Source organism: Paramisgurnus dabryanus, chromosome 22 (genome assembly GCF_030506205.2).
Source record: "Paramisgurnus dabryanus chromosome 22, PD_genome_1.1, whole genome shotgun sequence".
Lineage (NCBI taxonomy): Eukaryota > Metazoa > Chordata > Actinopteri > Cypriniformes > Cobitidae > Paramisgurnus > Paramisgurnus dabryanus.
In genome coordinates, this window is record NC_133358.1 from 20,904,677 (window position 1) to 20,925,042 (window position 20,366).

Sequence of the window (20,366 nt, forward strand, 5' to 3'; positions counted from 1 at the left end):
GCACGCCAGCCAAAATCATAATGCTCCTGTATTTACAACAACACTATTTTGTTTTTAGGATGGGTGGGGACCTGTTTGACAAACAGAAAATTAAGAAATGCATTGATTGACACTAAAGGAAGGCTTTTATCTTTTGTACAATAAACAAAAACAAAATTTAATTGTTACAAGTAGTACAAATTACGTACAAATACATAAAACTGAGTCATTTATATTTTTTTAAATGAAGGTTTCTGTAGCTCATTGCATTAGCACCACAGGGGGCATAGTTTCAAATCCCACAGAAAAAAGTATTTCAATCTTTTGACTTAAAATTATTTTATTCAGTCACTCCTGTTATTTGCACCCACAATGTCTTTTGTTGTTCTTCTGAACCCAACACAGACTTTTTTTTAAGTCTTGTTTGGAGTTTCTGGTTACTATCAGAAGAGCTTTTACTGCCAGGTATGTGTTTACACATACGAGGAATTTATTTTGGTGACAGAAGCTATGACAGCACTAACAAAATGACAGGACACAGATAATAAAAACAAAACAATAAAATAAAATAAGAAAGGAGATAGAAGATAAGAATAAAAGAAGAAGAATGGACGAATGTGCTCAGTTTAAATAAGTAATACTGATATTAAAGGTGTTTAATGCACATGTTTTTTTTTTTGGTCACCATCCACTCCCATAAAAACAAAAAAACTTCAAGCTTCAAAATAACCCCAAAGGGTTAACTTAATATCTCCATTTTTGTTTCATATATTTTGTCCTATGGGTTATTTTCTACCCATCATTTGGTCAAAAAGGGACCAACCCAACCAGTAGGGTTGTAATTTAACCTATGCTGGGTTGTTTTAACAAAAAAGTTAAAAAAATTTAAAGAGCCTAAACAACAGCTCAGACATGGAATAAGCCCTGAAAATACCGGCATTGGGTGTTCAAATCTGTGGTGGCTCGTGACTACTCATCTGAGTAGCGCAAATTCAAAATAAGTGTTCGGAGTGTCGTGTGTTGCTTGCGTTTTCAAAATATGTGTTTGTTGCGTCATGTGAACCATGTTGTGCATCACGTGTTTTGTCAAAATAAGTGCCTGCTGCACACACCTCTAAAGCGTTTATGATAAAAGAGCTGTCACGTTCACAAAATACACGCAAGACACTCCCTTAACAGTAAACAGTGATTACCCATGACATTATGCGAGTATCTGGCAAAAGCGAGCGTCTCTTTTATCATAAACCCTTTAGACGCGTCTGCAGCAGGCACTTATTTTGACAAGACACGTGATGCACATAGATCTCTCGAAGCACAGAACACATATTTTGAAAAAAGAAACCACACGGGCATACATGTTGTGACAAACTTCGCATCGAGCGCCCACGAAAAAAGAAGTCACCGGCTGCCACTGGATATGATACTGTTTGGACTCCAAAAATGTCTGGGTTATTTTTGACCCATAATGGCACCTACATACCAATGTTGGGTTGTTGTTATGCAACAATGGGGTATAATAACCCAACATTTATGTTAAAACAATCCAGCATTGGGTGAATTTTAACCCAGCGGTGTGTTCTGTCCATTTTTTACCCATTATGGGCAAAAAAATAACCAAGCCATTTTTAGAGTGTCCATAAAAATATTTGAAGGCCCCCCACACATAATTCCTAAAATACGGCATAACTAGAAAGATGGACATCTGTTATATGTAAACCAAACTATATATTTAATGCTTATTTTAAAATAATCTTGAGGAACCTGGGCTTTCTTGACACCCCTTAGTGGGCTCCGTTCCCCTAGTTGAGAAACACTGCCAAAATTTCACACAACATGATGAAAATCAATAATGGGATTTTCCATACATTTTATTTTTCAAAATTTTCAATTCATAGCACAGGATTTTAATGTATTATCCTTCAAAGCACATAAACTATGCAGTTATTGTTTGTTAAATCTGTCAGCATGCACCACTAAATACTTTTACTATTTTTTTTACAAAGCAAATATGACACAACGAATCTATCAGAAAACAAACAAGCATAGCTGTCATAACATCATTTAGTTAATTTAAAATATTTTCTTTCAAAGCACAGCATCATAGCTGTACGCACTGAACTCCAATTACCAGAAGTGCTCTTCTGGCTACTTTATGTTGCAAATAGGAGAAACCCAGAAAAAACAGTATCATCATCTTCATCGGCATACAGCCCGTTGAATAGCTCCCCATCAGCCACTTGTAGCCAAACCTTGTCTCCGGCCTCCAAGTGAAGGACTGCCCCTCCCGCAGCCTGGTCTTCACCATTTTGATAGTTGTCCATGGTGTGAATCATTCGCTGACCATTCTTAACCAGTGCCACTTTTACATTGCGAGAGTAGACGGTGATATGGTAGGTGAAAAAATATGCTCCGCTGAAAGCAGACGTAAAGCGTCCGGTCTCAGTGTCATAGTGACCTTGCCGGTTATAAATGATCTTATTAAAACGAATTGGTGCGTTAGCAGGAGGTATTTTGGTGTTTTCAGTCAATCCGACTGAAAAAGCACTTTTTGGTATCTCAGGCATGTCACCCTTTGGACCTGGCTTCCCAATATCCCCTTTTGAGCCTTTATCACCATGTACACCAATGCTGCCCTTGATACCAGGAGGGCCGAAATCACCCTTCGGACCTGGCCGTCCTGGGGGCCCCAGAGGACCTATTAAGCCCCTGTCTCCCTTAGCGCCAGTGTCCCCTTTTGGCCCTTCTGGACCTACTGGCCCCTCCTCCCCTTTGATGCCCTGTGGTCCTGGCAAACCCAGTTCTCCTTTATGACCTTTCAAACCTAGTGGCCCAGAAAAGCCTTGGGGCCCCATTTTCCCAGGTGAGCCCCTCTCTCCATTATCACCACGTTTGCCCTTTATACCAGCTATGCCAGGAATACCTGCAAAGCACCAAGATTTTCCATTTTAAAGCCACTGGATATTTAGGAACAAAACAACAGAAGATGAATCAAATGAATCAATTTTTTTTACCAGGTTCTCCTTTATCTCCTTTTGGACCAATTTTACCAGTTTCCCCACATGTTCCTATGTCCCCTTTGGAATTTAGTAAACAACCAAAACCATTAATACTGTAGTTTGCATTGCATTTACATTATATGAAACATTACTGTATTGCATGCAAGGTCAAAGGCTGCGCATTTTCAGAACACTGCTGTTATCTGACCTCAGTTCAAAGGTTGCTGGTTTACAAGAGTCAAAACTTATTTGTTTTTGTCTTACCTCTATCTCCTTTATCACCTTTGGCCCCATCTCTGCCATCACGACCTGGCATTCCATTGTGTCCCGGGTCTCCTGGGATTCCGGGGTGACCATACATACAGCCGCTATTCTTTCCAGAAACGTCCGGCTCGGCAGCATTTACCAATACAACAAGATAAAACATACAAATTTGTCTGGGAAAAAGCATGGTCCTGCACCCTGTGTACTGTAGCAGCCCAAAAACACAGCTAAGATCTGTATTAGCCTATGTGTAAATGTGCAGAAGAAATTGAAGATATAATCGCACTGCAAACTTGTTACTTCATTGGTCAAAGTCATTTTCTAGATTACTTATTTGGGCCGAATCTGTTACACATCACCTGTGTCCTCTAGCAATTCTTTTCTTTGTTTTAGTTTAACTAATAATCAACTTGGAAGGTGTTATTGCACAATCCATATTAGCATACCGTTTTACAAATGAGGTAGGCATTACTTTACTATTGCAATGTGGAGAAAAGCTAATATTAAATCAAGCTAAATTTAATATGAATTGAACAACTGTTCAGATCTTATTCCACGATGGCTTACTGCCTGTAAAGCAAGGAAACACTGAGCATCTTGTGGTTTAATTTGCCTCTATTAAATTTATTGCTTTAGAAATGTTATAATACAGACATTAAGTCTAGAGAGCACTGTGCAATTCAATGCGGCATGTACGATCAGTTTTTGTTACTTAATCTTGATTAATTTTCCAATTCAGTGACATTGCAAATGCAATCCAAGGCATCCCAGTGCTTGACCTTATGAATAATGTTGTTTCATTAGTTAAAGCTTTATGCTTTTGAAATATGACATATAATATGTCATATCCCCCTCCAACTCTTAAAAACAAAGGTTCCAATTAGAACTAAAAGGATTTCCAGGCGGCTGCCATAAAAATCTATTGAAACGAACGACTGCTGGTAAAAGTAACTAGTAGCCTATATTTTTTTCCCTCTGTCTGTTGTCTTGTTCAAATACAGTAACAAATTGTTTTAAACAGAAAAAAAGGCTTTTCTTAACACGCTGTTCACTTTTTTTGTAGACTTCCTTGTTAAAAAGTTCCAACACAGCAAAATCACCAGTGTTAAATGTACACTGTTGTATATATTGTATATATGGGTAGGTACCACCAGGTCTGGTGGTACTCATATAAACACCAGCAGTGTACATTCAACATTGGTGATTTTGCTGTGAAGAGTTCACGATAAAAAACATAAGAAAAAAAGTTTATCTGATAAACTTCAAACTTCATATAGGCAACTAAACTGCCCTATATAGTGTACACTGTCAGAATAAATGGTCAAAAATGGCCCTTTGTGATCACTAGGGCAGTACCCTTTTTAAAAGGTCCTGATATGGATAATTTAGGAACACATATGTATACATTTGGTACCAATATATACCATTATTTTGACCACTTTTCTGTGTGCAGCAAAAATGCTTGTGAATGTTTGTAAAAGAACAAGATTCTCTATTTAGTCTTCATTTTTAAGAGCAGAGATTGATCATGTGCAATATTTAACTTTAGATCTCAAGCTTTTTTTGTTAGACTATTTTAATAAAAACAAGATTAACAGTACATTTTACGGTACCAATTTATTAAACATTTAAACCAAACAGGATGACAAAAACAAAACCAGCTTATTAAAAAAAGCTAATTTGCGATGTACACACAGCAGAAGTAAACAATAAATACACATTAAATTAATCTGTATACAGTACCTTTGATTAGTATGTGAAGTGATCCTTTTTTGTTTAGGCTTCCCATTAAAACAGCAAATAAGCTGATTACGTAACCCATTATAACAACAAATGTAAATCAAAAAGGCAAAATTGCAGGTGTTTGCAAACATTTGGCTTTACTGCACTTTCAAACACTGTGTAAACTAAATTGTTTTAACTCTCTGTTATTTGGTTCTTTGAAATGCAGTTGCTTATAGAGATTAAGGCAATAAAGTGAAGTTTAGTGGATAAATAAAACCTTTCCGCTTAACATACATTTACAAATAAATAAATATACTTTATAACAAGTTGAGCAAACCAAAAATAAAATACATACAACTAGCATGCTCATGTAATAGTTCACTGCTGAACTTTATATAATTTTATAATGTTAGGATAATGTTCTATACGTTTTGATAGAGTAACATCAGAAACTGTTTCTCAACAAACACGTCACCGTTAGACACTCAAAAGGAAAAACTGCTCGTGTGGGCTGAGGTTGGCGGGTTTAAGGTCTTTTGGCTGTTTTAGGCAAGTTGTTGGGCAGTGGTATAGTTTTACATAATCTGACGATGCATGCCATAGCCAGTCATGCCGGCTTGAGATGCTCCACGGTTACTGCCCATCTGCAGGCCTATCAGATTTTGGCCCTGGCGCAACTGCTCCTCAGAAAACTCTCGCCGATTGCCTTGAGACTTCCTGTTGGACAAGCCAAAAAAGACAAATTCACAACTTTAAGCAGAAGTAACTTTACACATCAATATAATTTGTTGTGTCAAATTGCCTTGCTTACCTGTGAAACCAGTCTCGGTTACCTCTATAATGTCCATCGTCTTTCGTGAGAGCCACGCTACCCAGAGCCATCAGAGTTCTTTGGACAGCAGCCATGTCTTTTCCTTTAACCAAGAGCAAATGAACGGTACATGATTAAATAACAATGCATGCAAAATTCTTGAATTTCCCATATTATACATCTGACCTGCCTTTGGCTTTTATAATAACCAAACTAATTTAAGAGTTTAAAAAGTGCTGTGCTGTTCCAAAAACTATTTTCCATCGGTTCCTTTATTATAAAACTGTTTATTCAACTAATAAGAGAAACAAGGAATATGCAGTGCAACTAGTTTGGACATACAGGAATAACCAAAAAAACCCAACTATACTGTTGTTACTGTACCTTCCCACAGGTCCACTGTTTGAAATATGTCTGTGGTGGTTACTCCATAGGCTTCCGTTGCCTGAAGGAACTGGGAGATCTTTTCCATTTGCTTAAAGGCCATCTGGGTCTCTGGGATCTTCTTAATAGGCTCCTTACCACGTGGATACAGACTATTAATGAGCCTACAGAGGATCTGCAGACATATATGACAAATAGAAAATTAAAGAGCATTGGAAGGGAGCGATATAAATGAATTAAAGATTATTAAGGTGTTGATGTCAGTACTGTCAGATTAGTTAAGTTCGTTTACTCACAGTGCCATCCGTTAGCCAGTTCTGAAAGTTTTGTTTTCCTGGCTGTGGTCTCTCTAAAGCTCCTCCACATTGTGCTATAATCCAGTCCACCAGTCGAGACTCCAGTTCTGGATCATACTTCTGGTCTATCTTCTCCTGGACCTCACGACTCAGCCCATAACTGGGTCCTCTGTTTGCCATAATTAATTCAGTCAACTAGATCTTTCTCCTGGATATAAGGACAAAAAAAGAATGTCATTTAAATACACATATTAACTAGCAATATTTCATTTAGCTATGCCTGCCTGTTTTTATAGTAATGGCTGCATTGAGAATAATATTTTTTTAAAGTCCTGTTTTCATTTTTTTTTTTTTTGACAGATGGGGGTGATGTTGATCGGGGTGTGGTCCAAACGGTCCTAACGCGTGACTTTAAAACAAAACCCAAATGCGTTTCTATTTAAACCCATTACAAATACAAGACTGTAGTAACAGGTTATCATTGCAATGTCATGTTTACTACAATTTTGAGTTTAATGCGAAGTCACGCAGAGAAACACTGTTGCGCAGATTTAACCCAAATTACTTTTCAACTACATTTACAGTAAGCTATCCCTGCTTATAATCTAATTCTACATGCAGTATACGCATAGAAATGGTTTTGTCAAAGAAAAATAAATGAAATCCAGAGTGTCCACTTACCGCAAAGAGATGTTTTCGTCCTGTCCGAGGTCAAATCTTCCTCCCTGTGGTCTCTGATCAGAGATGTTGGAGTCAAACATCCATGCAGCTGAGGACGGGGCGTGGCTCCGAGCCAACTGTCCTGTTTGCGAAACGACGAATCCTAGTGCGGTGAGGGATTGACTTATAAATATTTATTAGGCTACGTAGCAGTGCGCTAGCTGAACGTGGGCGTGGCTTTAATAATTAATATTCACTAGCCGTGCATTGCTGTAAATTTAGGTCTGGTTTGACAAGCGACGGGTTACAAACGAGTCTCGAGAGATCATACAAACGACACTGAGGTAAAAAAAATCGGTGAAACGGTTTTAAACTGTCAGGAAGAAAATAAAGTGTTTTTTTACAATTCCGACCTCTCTATAATAAATAACCAAGCCCATTTTATTAAGATTAAGATTCATTAGTAATGAATGTAAATAAACTCTGCAGATAAATACGGTTGTTCGTGTAGCACGTGATAAACAGAAATAGTAAAATCTTAAAACGAATTTGTTAAAAACAACACGTGTTGTGTCTAGTTTTAACACATTTTGTGTTGTCCCTTTTATTTATTTGAACATAAAATCAACACGAAATGACACATAATGTGTTTTTAAATAACACATAATGTGTTAAATAGGATAACATAAAACAATGTGTTAAAAATTGACACATCCATACTTAGTAGAGTGCAAAAATAAATAAACCATCATAAATAAACCAATTTTTTTAGGTCGAAACAAAGAAAACCTTTTTATTTTTAATTAATATAATATTTCAATATTTAATGTATATATATTTTTTTATATAACTGGAATTTGTAATTACACAAATGGCTGTTTGCCTGTATTTCTTTTTGATACAGCACACATAAACTATATGAAGATATCAGTTTAATACCTAGTGACAATGCACAGGCATTAACAGATGAAGAAAGGTCAGTCTGGTTGTTAAAGCATAAGTTCATTGGTTTTGGATGGGGGAACGAAGGGGTTGTAAAGAAGCCCCTGGTCTATTGAACACAGTCCAACACTAATCACGCATGTTAATAAACAACCAAGCAGTTCCTGGAGCGGTGGCCCGATACGTCCTCCAAGCAAGCGGAGTGCAGGGGGCAGACAGTATTAAAAGGTCAGCTTTGATGTAACGTTTTTAATATTGTGCTCATTGGGATGTTCAGGTGGATTAATTAAATAGTATACACACACAGCTAATTCCTTACGCTAATACGATACTAGCATAAAGCGAAATCTAGCGAAATCACATAATGACAGTACTGAATTTTAAAGGCAAACACCACTGTTTTTCAATATTTTACTATGTTCTTACCTCAACTTAGATGAAGTAATACATACCCACTTTTTTCAATGCGTGCACTTTTAATCTTTGTATAGCTTTACTGAATGTGCTAGCATTTAGCCTAACCCCATTGATTCCTATGGCTCCAAACAGAAGTTTGATTTTGTGCCACCATACTAACTCGTGTAACTACTCATGTAACAGTCTTTAAATAGGGAAAACATGGAAGTGTTTGGTGGCTTCTAAATTCATCCCTGTTTGGATCCTAAGGAATGAATGGGGCTAGGCTAAATGCTAACACATTCATGAGGCGCTGTACAAAGATTAAGTGCACGCATTGAAAAAAGATAAGTATGTATTCATTTGTCTAAGTTGAGGTAAGAAAATAGTAAAATATTGAAAAATGGTGGTGTTTTCCTTTAAGAGTATGCTAAAACTATGAATGCAAATTTCGCCATGTTGATACATCACGTGACATACGTTGTAATAACAAGTAAATTAACCACAGGGAACAACTGTTTTCCTTATGTATTTACAATTGAATAGAGCCGCTATCTGAAATTTTTTTATATGACGACGCCTTTACTTTTTCGTTGGGTGACTTCTCTATCGGGGGCTTACGGATAGTAAAGTGTTCATAAAATGCACACATACTCCTCGTCTCGCCTATGCTTTTCGCCTATAATATATTATGGAAGTAGTTGATTTTCGAACACAGCAAGTGTTTAATCACAGAAAGTTTCAAGGTGCATTTGTACACAGAGGCTTTATTTCCATAAAACTTGGTAAACTTTGGTAAAAAAAAAAACGGCCCATCTACAGAATACAGTAACTGGTAACAACACAGCAGCTTTAGCAAAAGGTTGGCAAAATGGCATAGATTGCACTGAGTAAACATGTAAAAGATAATTACTAGGAAGGCATAAAGGGTTTTAGAGTCGTCCCATTTCCTTCAACAGTTCTATTTCCTCATTCGCGTCTTCCAAGACGAAACGGGGAGAGGCATTTTGGCATAATTTTAAACAGGAGAAGATTTTTAGGCTTGTTGCTTGGTGCCGCATCCAAAACCGTGGATCACACCAGGGTGGTAAGCTTGTCAATGAGGTCATCAATGGTGTAGACAATAAGTTTGATGTCATCTTTTTCAGCCATGCGGTGCTGGCCATGGCGGCGTAGAATTACGTCCACATCTGGGCTCAGCAGACGTTCGGCTACCTGCATAGAGATGTGCCAGGGCACGTCCTCATCCTTCAGGCCGTGAATGAGACGCACAGGGCAGGTGATAGGGATGGGGCTCTGCAGGATGCAGTGGTTCTCTGCCTCACGTAAAAAGTCCATACTCACAGTGTACATGCCCTCCCCGTTACTTTTTGTGGGAACTGTCCAAACACCCTCGTCTTCACACTCTTTTCGAACCTGAATAATGTGTCAACCATGCGATTTATCTTTGAACATCAATATATTTCAAGTTTCTGGATGCTCGTCACTGTAATCTTTTAGCAGTGTCATCTTACCTCTATAGGAAGGGTCTTGAAGGCTGTAACGAAATAATCTGCTGCTGTGGAGATGCCCACCAATGCTTTGGTCTTCTCTGGGCGAGCGATAGCAGTCAGGAGCATCAACCAGCCACCCATACTGGACCCAACGAGAATCTACAACAAAAGTTATCCCAATCAATGAGTCCCAATGAGAGTACTTATGCAAGCTTTAAGTGTTCAACGCCATAAAAAATATTAAAAGTCTTTAAACAGTCCTAACAAGACTCCTCTCGTAACAAGTCCTAACAAGTGGGATGTAACCACACAAATGTGTTTATAAGAAATCTACTATGAAACATTTAATAGTGTAAAACCAACATAAACATCTACCAACGGTGCAGGTTGCCCTGCTCAATGACTTAAGTCTGTCAAAGTCTTTACCTGTTTGCTTACATAATAAGCAGCTAAACATAAAGCAAATTATTTTGTAGTATTACAGGAAGCGTTTAACAAACTCTCTTTAGGGAACGCACCACTTGGTGGCCCTGTTTGCAATGCCTCTTGGCAGTTATTTCAGTCATGGAGGGCTAATGGGGCGTTCACACCAGATGCGAATGAAGCAAATAAATTGAGCTATTTGCGCGTAGTTGGACACTTGAACATTTTTAGTTAAATTGCTTCATTCACGCATGAAATTTGCGACATTCGCATGTGAAATTAAAATTTGAATACCCTTAATTTGCTGGCTTTAGCTAGCTTGTAGTGTCAATATAGAGCTCAGATTGAGTAAAAAGCATTTTTTACAACTTACCCGATTGGCCAATCTCCTCACTTACTTTCTTTCAAGCAAGATCCTTTGTATTTCCATTTCTATAAAAGTCAGAGATGTGTCCTACATCTCCAGGTGTCCAAATACAGAGACAATAATTTAGTTTTATATTTTTGCCTCCGCTAGCTATGTTGTAATCACATCACATGTAATCACATAAGCAAGCTCCTTATTGGTCTACGTGGCGCAAATATCCGCCCAAGTTCAGTTTTTTCAACTTGCGCGATTCACGGGTTACCCAAGTCAAATGCCCAAAACGCTCAAGTTGGGTCATGTTATTTCCGCGAAAACTGCGTTCGCCCCACCTCTTTTGTGCAAATTGTGCCGCAGGATGTCTATTGTGTCTTTGCATTGACTTAACATGTAAATCACTTGCGCTTAATGCTTCATTCACGTCTGGTGTGAACACACCTTAAGTGCGATCTACTTGAATGGGAAAAGACAGATCACAAAAAAAATCACAATTAAACAACATATTTCTGACCAACAAATAAACCTAACATCAACTGTACCTAAGGCTGGCATGATTAATTGTCCAAATGCGCGTTTTCTGAATGAATACATTTTAATGAATTACGGTGAAATGCCGCCACATCCAAAAGCCAGAGGGCGCTCTCGTGCTGAAATTTTTTTTGTGCCACAGAAGAAGAACCATTACAATCGCTATTCCAGGAAATTATAAGCACATTGCTGTTCTTCAAATTGTTTCAGGTATTTTCATGATAATAAAAAAATATTTTGAATGATTGTGTTTGACGAGTGTTGTTTTTTAAATGCACGTTGTAAACGTTTAGACTAGCAATGATTTTAGATTGATGAGGACTTCCTACTGATCAAAGACCCGTAGTACACACACACAGAATTGGAGTCTTGTGATTCAGAATTGATTTCAGACAGTTATTTTTAATGGGAAACGCGGTGCATCGTCATAGCCCTAACTGTACCATAATTCTTAGGCATAAATAGCGCTAAAAACAAGGTAGTTTTCGAGGTCGTTTCAGCTACTGCGCACAGGTTGTCAAGCGCCTCATGTGACTCTACATAGAGCCTCTCCACAATAGAATCATCAGCTTTTATCGAATGATGATTGGGTCTTTTAACTGGAAGGCGGGACTTCCGTCGCCAGGGCGGCCATATTAACCATTGCATAGTCACCTATTTATGCAGTGCCACATCTTGTTATATCCAATATCTTTGCCGTTTAGTCTTACCTGGGGCCCTTCAGCAAGCTCATCTAACATGAACAGTACATCTTTCTTCCACCTGCCAATAGTGCCTTCAGCGAACACACCCTCAGAAGCTCCATTGCCCGAGTAATCGAACCTATAAGATTTGAATTTTACTTCGTCTATCTCCTTGAATGAATCCTATGTGTATGCATTTGTGTAAAAATATGTCAATAATTGTACACACATACCTCAGGTAGGCGTGGCCCAGTGATTTGCAGAACTCCTCAAGGGCTTCTGCCTTCTGTCCATTCATGTTGGAAGCATAGCCAGGTAAAAACACAACACCAGGACTCTTTCCCTTAACTTTACGATACGCTAGCTTTGGTTGATCTGGTCGTGATATATATTGTATTGTAGATTTTTGTCTATGTCCTGCAAATAAACAAAGGTCTGTCATGAAATACGTAAAAATGTATTTGTACCAAGTATCTGACCGAAGATTTTGGAGCATTCAATCAATTAAAACAATAACACAACCACATTTTAACATTGAACATAAACTTGCAGCGCATTTTTAGTTAAATTAGGACCAATAACCTTTTAAATCAATCGTTCAACAAGTTTTAAAGACCGACATGCAGTCTCTACTCAAATGTTTCTGAATGCCACACCCCCTTTTTCGAGTAAGTATGATTTTCACGTTTGCAAATTACATGAAATTGTCTTTTCAGCTTACTGACCTTGAAATCCCTTCGTCCTGACGGTCCCAACTGCTCCATTGCTCGATTTTTGTAAAAGTCCTCTCCAAAAATGCCCCAGCACCACCGCTGCCATGCTGTTTTTTGACCCACTGCAGAAATATCGCGAGAATATCCGGGTTGCCATGTTTCGGCACAAATATCAAATCGAGCAGTAAGGCACTGCGTTGTTGCCAAATACACTTCAGCGTTTACGCAGTGTACGCAAGGGCACAAACCACTCAAAAATAATAGGACTAACGTTTATACTGTTCTAAAATTATTATCTACATTTTTTATTATTAAAAAAAATTATAAAAACATTTTTAAACATTCTTTAACCCTATATTAAGTGCTTAACAAAGTGTTTATTTACACATTATTTGCTGCCACTTATAAACATTAAAACTCTGTTCTTTCTCAAAAATGGAAGGAATATGAACTTTAAATGAACTAATTATTCAAAACAAAATAAAAATAAACGTATTAAAAGCACCCAAAGATAAACAGCTAATAAAATACAGTACAAAATACAGTAATAAGATGTTATGGTAAACATTAAAGACGTTACGGTAAAAAATATGTATTTAAATATACAAATTACATAAATCACTGACTGTACTCCGATTGGTAATATTATACATCATGTCAATTTCACTTGGGCTAAACCTACATCACACAACTTAAAAGTCATTTAATTTTGAAATGAGATGTTTCGTGTAGGTCCTTCTTTATAGCTTTATATCTCATCTTAGGCCACCCTGGGTCTGTTATTGTTCTTAATGAGTAAGCCTGACAATAGAAGGACAGTACCATAAATGAGACAAACAAACTTTGTAACAATACATTAAGCATTCAACTAGTGTTAATGTTGCTGAGGTTTGATGAGGTCAGAAATCTCGTCCCCCTATCAGCACTCTGGTTCTCCATTATCCCTTTAAAGCGTCTCTTCCCATCCAGGTAAAGCATAGACTCTATAGATAAACAAATTATGAGAGAATGCATTAAAAAACCTCTTATAAGCTAAAGCATCAAGTACTTAGTGTGACCTCATCCTACACTTGAATATTAGAAAAAACCTGCAGGATCCCTTAAACCAAAATAAAACCCTAATTTGTTATTTTCTAATGTAATGACGTCTCGTCAAAAGAATTCAAGGTGTGAGAGGACCCACTAAATACTGACTTTTGCCTGAAGAAGACAATTAAAAAAATAAAGTTCTCAAACCTCCATAGCTGCGTGGTACAACAGCTGGGACGTCATTTTCGAGACGGAAAGTGAAATGAAACACGTTGGTGGTGCTGTGCAGCCGTGTCAAAGGGTCGAGTACCTCTGAATGAACTCTGACCTGGACGTACATACCTTCTGTGTAACAGACCTGATAAAGAGAGTATTTTACAGTATAGTCAACATGATAGGCTGAACACTATAAATAAAATAAACATTACCTGAGAAGACAGCATGAGTAAGGAACCGATTTTTACTGGCTTCTGAAATAAGATGTCATCTACAGCCACCACGGTTGGCCTGCATCCACTGACAGAGATACAAATACAGTCTTCAGAAATATTCAACTAATGGACTCATAAAAATAAGTTGCATTTCTACTTACGCAAATGCACAGGCATTAGATCGACCAAGTTCATAGGCCTTTCTCATCAGAAAACCACCAAATATCCGGTTGAAGATATTTCTTTGCTGTGTGATGCAAAAACCAAATTAAAGCAACACAATTGAATCACTTTTTATCTGGTAATATTGTAATACTGTGTCACATTATTTGTTTATAATTGATTATTGATTATTGAATTATTAAAGCGTAAGGCTGATTACTACATAAACACATGCAATGTTAGTTATCTCATCATACAGCGCGTGTAGCTCAATATTCATCTACGAGACGAGACGAACTACGAGAGGTGAACAGAGACTTATAAAACTGAAATGTGTTACTGCTACAACCCATGGCAGATGTACGGTAACTGATCACATCTCATGATGCACAGCTTTTCTATAATCTTTCCTCACCTCTGGGTGGCAAATCTCCAATCCTTTCATTTTGGCATCCTCCATCCACATCGAATTAGGTGGTAGAATGCGACTTTTAAAATTCATACGTCTGTACGAAAGAAAAACCTTTTAAGGAAATACCCTTATTGTAAATAGTGTGTGAAGATATCTTACCTTGGGTCTAGAGTTTGAAGGAACAGGTCATGAATGAAGGTTCTCTCCTCAGCTGTAGGGGCTACTTTAAGAAGAGATGCAGTACTCAGCTCCACCCGTCTTTTCTTGTTAACTGATCAATGACAATTTGGTATTTACTATTAAAAATAATTAAGAGTCTGGTAGCAAAGGATCTAAAAGATATCACACAAACTATTACTTGGTGTAAGTACGGTAAAAGGATCTTGAACCATTTTCCTGCTAAATATTCAAAGTCTTCTAAGTTGAATTGCAATTAAAAGCATTACAACCGTGCTACTCACTCTCTCCTAGTCGAAAAATTTCCTCTTCCTCTGGCCCCTCTGGTTTCAGTGGGTTAACAAAAGCTGCCCTAAAGATACAATCAACAAATGTATCAAATAACAAACAGAGCACATCAATAGATTCTATAAGTGGGCTGTTATACCTTTTGTTTTCGGGATCTCTGGCCACCATAACATATGTGGCATCTAAGACATCAGTGTACACCCCATCATAGTACTGAGAAAACAGTGATTTTTAGATGAATCAGATAATACACAAAACATACACATTTAAATAAAACCCAAAATAAAAATACCTGACACATCTGCATTTTAGTCTCTATTGATGTTTTCCCAACCCATGTCACATGACCTTTGAATTTGATGTTACGGTCTGGGTAGATGATGTGTTTTCTCATGTCTGTGATATGATAATGCAATATAAATTATTAATACAAAAAACTTTAAATTATAAATACTATAATTCTTCATGTGCACTTGAATACTTATTAATCTGCCTTATATGGTGCTCAAATATTTAATTAATTGTTAATAAATCAATATGCATGAGGTAATTATGAGGAATACCAATCTTGTCCACTAGGGCGGTGACAATAGACAGTGGGGATTTTTTCAGCTCTTCATTCCATGTGTGAAAGTAACAGATGAGCACTGGGGGAGAAGAATTGAAGTACATGCTGTTTTTAGGAGGATTATACTGCTGTATACATCTTAAAGTAATTGTGCAATATCTGTAGTACCTGCTAAAGAGTCCAGGTCCTCCAAAATCCGACCAAACCTGTGTGAGGAAAATAGCGCAGCTCTGTAAAATGTCTTGGGTAGAAGGCAACACATATGTTGCATATTGTAGTTTGATAGTGCCTGATATTACATTTTTATGTATATACAAAAAAACACCAATTAAAAATTTGTGCTAGAATAATATGATACTGTTTTGTTGGTACCTAGCAAACAATTTTTGGTTGCCAAAACATTAGGTTTTTTTTGGTTCTCAAAACTTTTCCCTAACATTAGTTTTTTTTTCTCTCAAAACGTTCCCCTAACATTTCTCAAAACGTTCCCCTAACGTTAGTTCTAGGTTTCCAGAAGGTTATTTTCCAAGTTTTGTTTTTTGTTAGCGAGGAAAACTTTCTTTACAAAAATTGTTATTTTTTTAGGGTAGTTTAACGTTTTTCTAACGTTATAATAACATTCCCCTAACGTTACGTATTGAAGAAAGAAAAAATAAATTGCTGAAATAATGTTAGACTCTGAGGTAAAACAAAATGACAAATAAATAAACATTTCATTCACTTTATGTTAATATTATTTTCACATAATGTTAACATTTATTTAAAAAATAACCAGCCTGCAACGTTGGACTGTTATTTTATGGTTCCAAAATGAAAAAAATCTACCATTAGAGAACGTTATGTTAAAGTTATTTTTAGGTTATTTAAAAATAACCACCCTGCAACGTTATTGAAATGTTATTTATTTTATGGTTACAAAAATAAAACTTAAAAAGAACGTTCCCAGAACGTTATTATTTGGTTCCCAAAAAATGTACCACAAAATACGTCAGGGGAACGTTGTGTTTACTGGGTATAATCTTACCTGACACTGTTATGAGCGTTAAGGTATTTCTCTCTCAAGGCAGGCTGGCTACCCAGAAGAAGATCAACCTCAATTTCACTATCTTTCATTCCTCTGGGAGGCAATTCATCCTGACTTTGAGCAAGATATTGGCTTAGTGATGTACGCTCAGCTAGTGCCTGCTGATGGTCTCTGTATATGTTAAAGTGGACAGAATAAACCATACATTGTGTTATTTATTAAAACTTCCAGTTTAATTGCTTTTATAGGGGGCGTTTCACAAGACTTTGTTAAAGGGGACAGAGAATGAAAAACCATTTTTTCCTTATTGTCTTTGTTGAATAATGGTAGTCTACCCACATTCACGAACATACAAAAAGTGCTAGACATGCTAAACATCTCAATCTCATAGAAATTCCTCTTTTAGAAATGTCAGCCAGAAAACGGCCCGATCTGAAAAACTGATGCTTATGACATCACAGGCATCTCACTGCCCCTCCACTTTAAAATAATTGGCTACATTTTTTGAGTGGCAGCAAAGTCAGCCAATCAGTAATGAGATTGCAAGTTAAGCCAGTAGGGGGAGCCAAATAGGTGCAAAACCACTTGTTTAAAATTCCCCACCCAAATAGAGCTGTCTGAGAGAGGTTTTTAGGAAGCTTCTAAGGCATTACAGACCCAAACAAAATTTTATTGTCTACATGTCACATCACAGAACAAGGATAAATACCCCGTTCAATCATTCTATGTCACCTTTAAGATGTAAAGGTGTCCCTAGAGTACGTATGTAAAGTTCTAGCTCCAAATACCATATAAATAATTTATTATGGCATGTTAACATTGCCACTTTGTAGGTGGAAGCAAAAATTTACCATTATTGGGCACTAAATAGCAGTGCCGTGGTTGGATAGTGCGAATATCCAAGGGGTGGTATTATCCCCTTCTGGCATCACAAAAGGAGCCAAATTTCAATGACCTATTTTTACATGCAGTGAATGGTTTACTAACCCACATGGAAAAAACATATATAAACATATATGTTTCAATATAGGTTTTGATATAAGTTTTACATATATGTGACATATATAAAATTGGCCGTTTTCCTATATTATATGCACATATATGTACGTATATGCACATATATGTTAACCTATATATTGGTAAAATTATTAAAATCTGTAGCTGCTAATAAATTAAACATAAATAAAGGTCCAACCAATGACAGTCTGCACCTGCAGGAGCCAGGATTCAAACCTCCAACCTTCCGATCACAAAAAAAGCAATCCCACACATCACTGCTGGGATTCGAACACCCAACCTTCTGATCATTAGACAACTCACTTTACCATCTGCGCTACACCTCAATTTTGCATATATGCAGCATATATATTATCATATATGGGCATATATGCTGTATATGTGCAGTATATATGTGCATAGTAGCTGCATATAGGTTTCATATATGTGCATATATATTATTATATATGTGCATATATGCTGTATATGTGCTGCATATATGTTTCATATATGCGCATATATGCTGTATATGTGCTGCATATATGTGCATATAAGCTGCATATAGGTTTCATATATGCACATATATCCACATATAGGTTCTTTCCATGTGGGAAAACTAAGTTACTGGGTTGATCTTTTTCACATTTTCTCAGTTGGTAGAAGCACCGGGGACCCAATTATAGCCCTTAAACATGGGAAAAGTCCGATTTTCATGATATGTCCCCTTTAACTCAAGTTTTCTTTGTTCTTCTTAGTAATATTGGACTTATAATGACATCTAGTGGTCAAACCGTCACAAAAACTGTAGTGCGTTAACAGAGCAAAGGCTCATTGCTGGCCTGGGCAACCCATGGGCATACACATTCTACAATAAAATGTATACCTTGTAATGCACTGTAATTTGCTTTGGATGAACGCGGTTGCAAAATGTGCAAATGTAACAAAAATACAAACTAGAGAAGTGTACCAGTACCAGTAAATACCTAGTAAAAAGAGTCTATAATTCATGTAATACCAAAAAATGTCAGGACATGTGATCTGGCCTATGCCATATAAAATAAAGCTTTTATTTACTGATATATCCCATTTGAGTATATGCTTTTCACATATTTACAGAGTGCACTTATAATATTGAATATGTGTGTTCTAATAATAGTTACAAAAGTAACATACTGCCAATTGGTGGATGCTCCAACTACCTTCCTTAGCTTCTTATGAACTGTAAAAATAAAGAAACACTTTAGTTGTTTTTTTACGGTGTGGATAAATCATCATTTAGTTGTCCAGTTGGGAAAATCATGTTTAGACTGTTTAAACAAGCAAACAAATTTAAAACGATAACATGAAAAACGCATAGTGCAAAATACAGTAATTGGGACTTATTTGGCTGAAAACTGAAAGTAAAAGTACAGCTCTAAAGAAAAGAATCAAGACTAGACTGCTTTAACAGGATGCTAAATAAACGCATGGCAGGTCACTAAAAGGAAAGATATTTAAACAATGAAAAACAACAAAAGTCAAATAGACAGAAAACAGATATCTTCAAATAACAACGCCTATGCAAATGGTTTTAGTTTCGCCTTTCCTTTTTGTGACCTGCCTGCCTGTTACACTGTAGCCCCAAAGAGCAATTTGCATTCAGAATAATACAATTTTTTATGTAATCACAATTACCACACATACAGTACTTTATTTATAAGTGATTGAGTTGTTTCTGTACAGTTACCTTCCACCATGTTAGATATCTTTTTAGTTTGCCACCATATGTGACCCGTGGAAACGTTTCTGCACATTAAGGACACTGCACACTTCGGGACCCTACTGTAAATAAATGCAGTAAACACTGAATTGATTACGTCGTAGAAGTTGTGGTGCGTAATTTTATTATGGCAGTATTATATATATATATATATATATATATATATATATATATATATATATATATATATATATATATATATATATATATATATATATATATATCATTTCAAAAAGGTAGCCTATACAATAAAATATAAATACAAGCTATACACTGGAATAATTGAAAGTATTAAGTCCCGCATTAAATAACAGATAAATATATAACGTAACAATTTCAACAGAACTAAACTTCTGTAAAACTTAAAAAGACTACTCTGGAGTTCTTATCTACACAAAGTTCATATTGAAAAAGATAAATGCAATACTTACAACGATAAAAACATTTTTTTTGGCCCACCGCTTGATTTGTCGTGTTTTTTTCCGATTGGAATAGTGGATACAGTAGAGAGAGAGAGAGAGATATGAAAAATAATTCGTTTTAATAAAGAATTGTATAAGACAGCAAATAATACAATACAGGCTCAGCCTGGTGATCACCAAAAAGATGTAACAGCTGAACGGAATTACAAACCCCAACTTCCCCCTGCTTATAGTTTCATTGCAAGCTTGCAACGCACACATTTCCTGTTTTTTAACACATTGTAGAGTCAACACAACCAACTCCTCAGGTAATTTTATGTTTCACACAGGAGATGGCGATAGAGGTAAAAGTTACGGATTGCAGACAATTAAAATGAGTGATAAATCTTCCCTTAACCCGTTTAATCCCAAATTTTTTCTTGGAATTTGAATACATGCAAT

The 20,366-nt window shown here is 36.6% G+C and overlaps 4 protein-coding genes across 10 annotated transcripts; all 4 read right to left on the reverse strand.

Annotated features, from left to right (window-relative positions):
- Nucleotides 1-2,098: 2,098 nt before the first annotated feature.
- Nucleotides 2,099-3,431, reverse strand: c1qtnf9 (C1q and TNF related 9). The gene is made up of 3 exons (XM_065258223.2): nucleotides 3,240-3,431; nucleotides 2,991-3,053; nucleotides 2,099-2,899 (listed from the first exon to the last, which is right to left on the reverse strand). The coding sequence occupies exons 1-3, from the start codon at nucleotides 3,424-3,426 to the stop codon at nucleotides 2,130-2,132; spliced, it is 1,020 nt and encodes a 339-aa protein (XP_065114295.1). The 5' UTR covers nucleotides 3,427-3,431; the 3' UTR covers nucleotides 2,099-2,129.
- A 1,420-nt stretch (nucleotides 3,432-4,851) lies between these two features.
- Nucleotides 4,852-7,927, reverse strand: tagln3b (transgelin 3b). 2 transcript variants are annotated; one of them, XM_065258233.2, is made up of 5 exons: nucleotides 7,137-7,922; nucleotides 6,456-6,663; nucleotides 6,160-6,334; nucleotides 5,776-5,878; nucleotides 4,852-5,681 (listed from the first exon to the last, which is right to left on the reverse strand). In XM_065258233.2, the coding sequence occupies exons 2-5, from the start codon at nucleotides 6,633-6,635 to the stop codon at nucleotides 5,540-5,542; spliced, it is 600 nt and encodes a 199-aa protein (XP_065114305.1). In that variant the 5' UTR covers nucleotides 6,636-6,663; nucleotides 7,137-7,922; the 3' UTR covers nucleotides 4,852-5,539. The 2 variants fall into 2 exon arrangements, with proteins under 2 accessions (XP_065114305.1, XP_065114306.1); XM_065258234.2 differs by having other exon boundaries at nucleotides 6,456-7,927.
- Nucleotides 7,928-9,200: 1,273 nt separating this feature from the next.
- On the reverse strand, nucleotides 9,201-12,947 carry abhd10b (abhydrolase domain containing 10, depalmitoylase b). Its single transcript, XM_065258232.1, has 5 exons — nucleotides 12,670-12,947; nucleotides 12,178-12,361; nucleotides 11,972-12,083; nucleotides 9,968-10,105; nucleotides 9,201-9,869 (listed from the first exon to the last, which is right to left on the reverse strand). Exons 1-5 carry the CDS (start codon nucleotides 12,812-12,814, stop codon nucleotides 9,528-9,530), a joined length of 921 nt encoding a protein of 306 aa, XP_065114304.1. The 5' UTR covers nucleotides 12,815-12,947; the 3' UTR covers nucleotides 9,201-9,527.
- A 73-nt stretch (nucleotides 12,948-13,020) lies between these two features.
- Nucleotides 13,021-20,130, reverse strand: LOC135740143 (acyl-coenzyme A thioesterase 9, mitochondrial-like). Of its 6 annotated transcripts, none has more exons than XM_065258225.2 (15): nucleotides 19,963-20,130; nucleotides 19,471-19,562; nucleotides 18,918-18,963; nucleotides 16,749-16,919; nucleotides 15,893-15,930; nucleotides 15,720-15,803; nucleotides 15,449-15,552; nucleotides 15,296-15,369; nucleotides 15,153-15,220; nucleotides 14,851-14,962; nucleotides 14,695-14,785; nucleotides 14,279-14,364; nucleotides 14,115-14,202; nucleotides 13,894-14,044; nucleotides 13,021-13,640 (listed from the first exon to the last, which is right to left on the reverse strand). In XM_065258225.2, exons 2-15 carry the CDS (start codon nucleotides 19,535-19,537, stop codon nucleotides 13,522-13,524), a joined length of 1,299 nt encoding a protein of 432 aa, XP_065114297.1. In that variant the 5' UTR covers nucleotides 19,538-19,562; nucleotides 19,963-20,130; the 3' UTR covers nucleotides 13,021-13,521. The 6 variants fall into 6 exon arrangements, with proteins under 6 accessions (XP_065114297.1, XP_065114296.2, XP_065114299.1 ...); XM_065258224.2 differs by having other exon boundaries at nucleotides 19,471-19,565; XM_065258227.2 differs by having other exon boundaries at nucleotides 19,471-19,565; nucleotides 19,935-20,130.
- Between the last annotated feature and the right edge of the window lie 236 nt (nucleotides 20,131-20,366).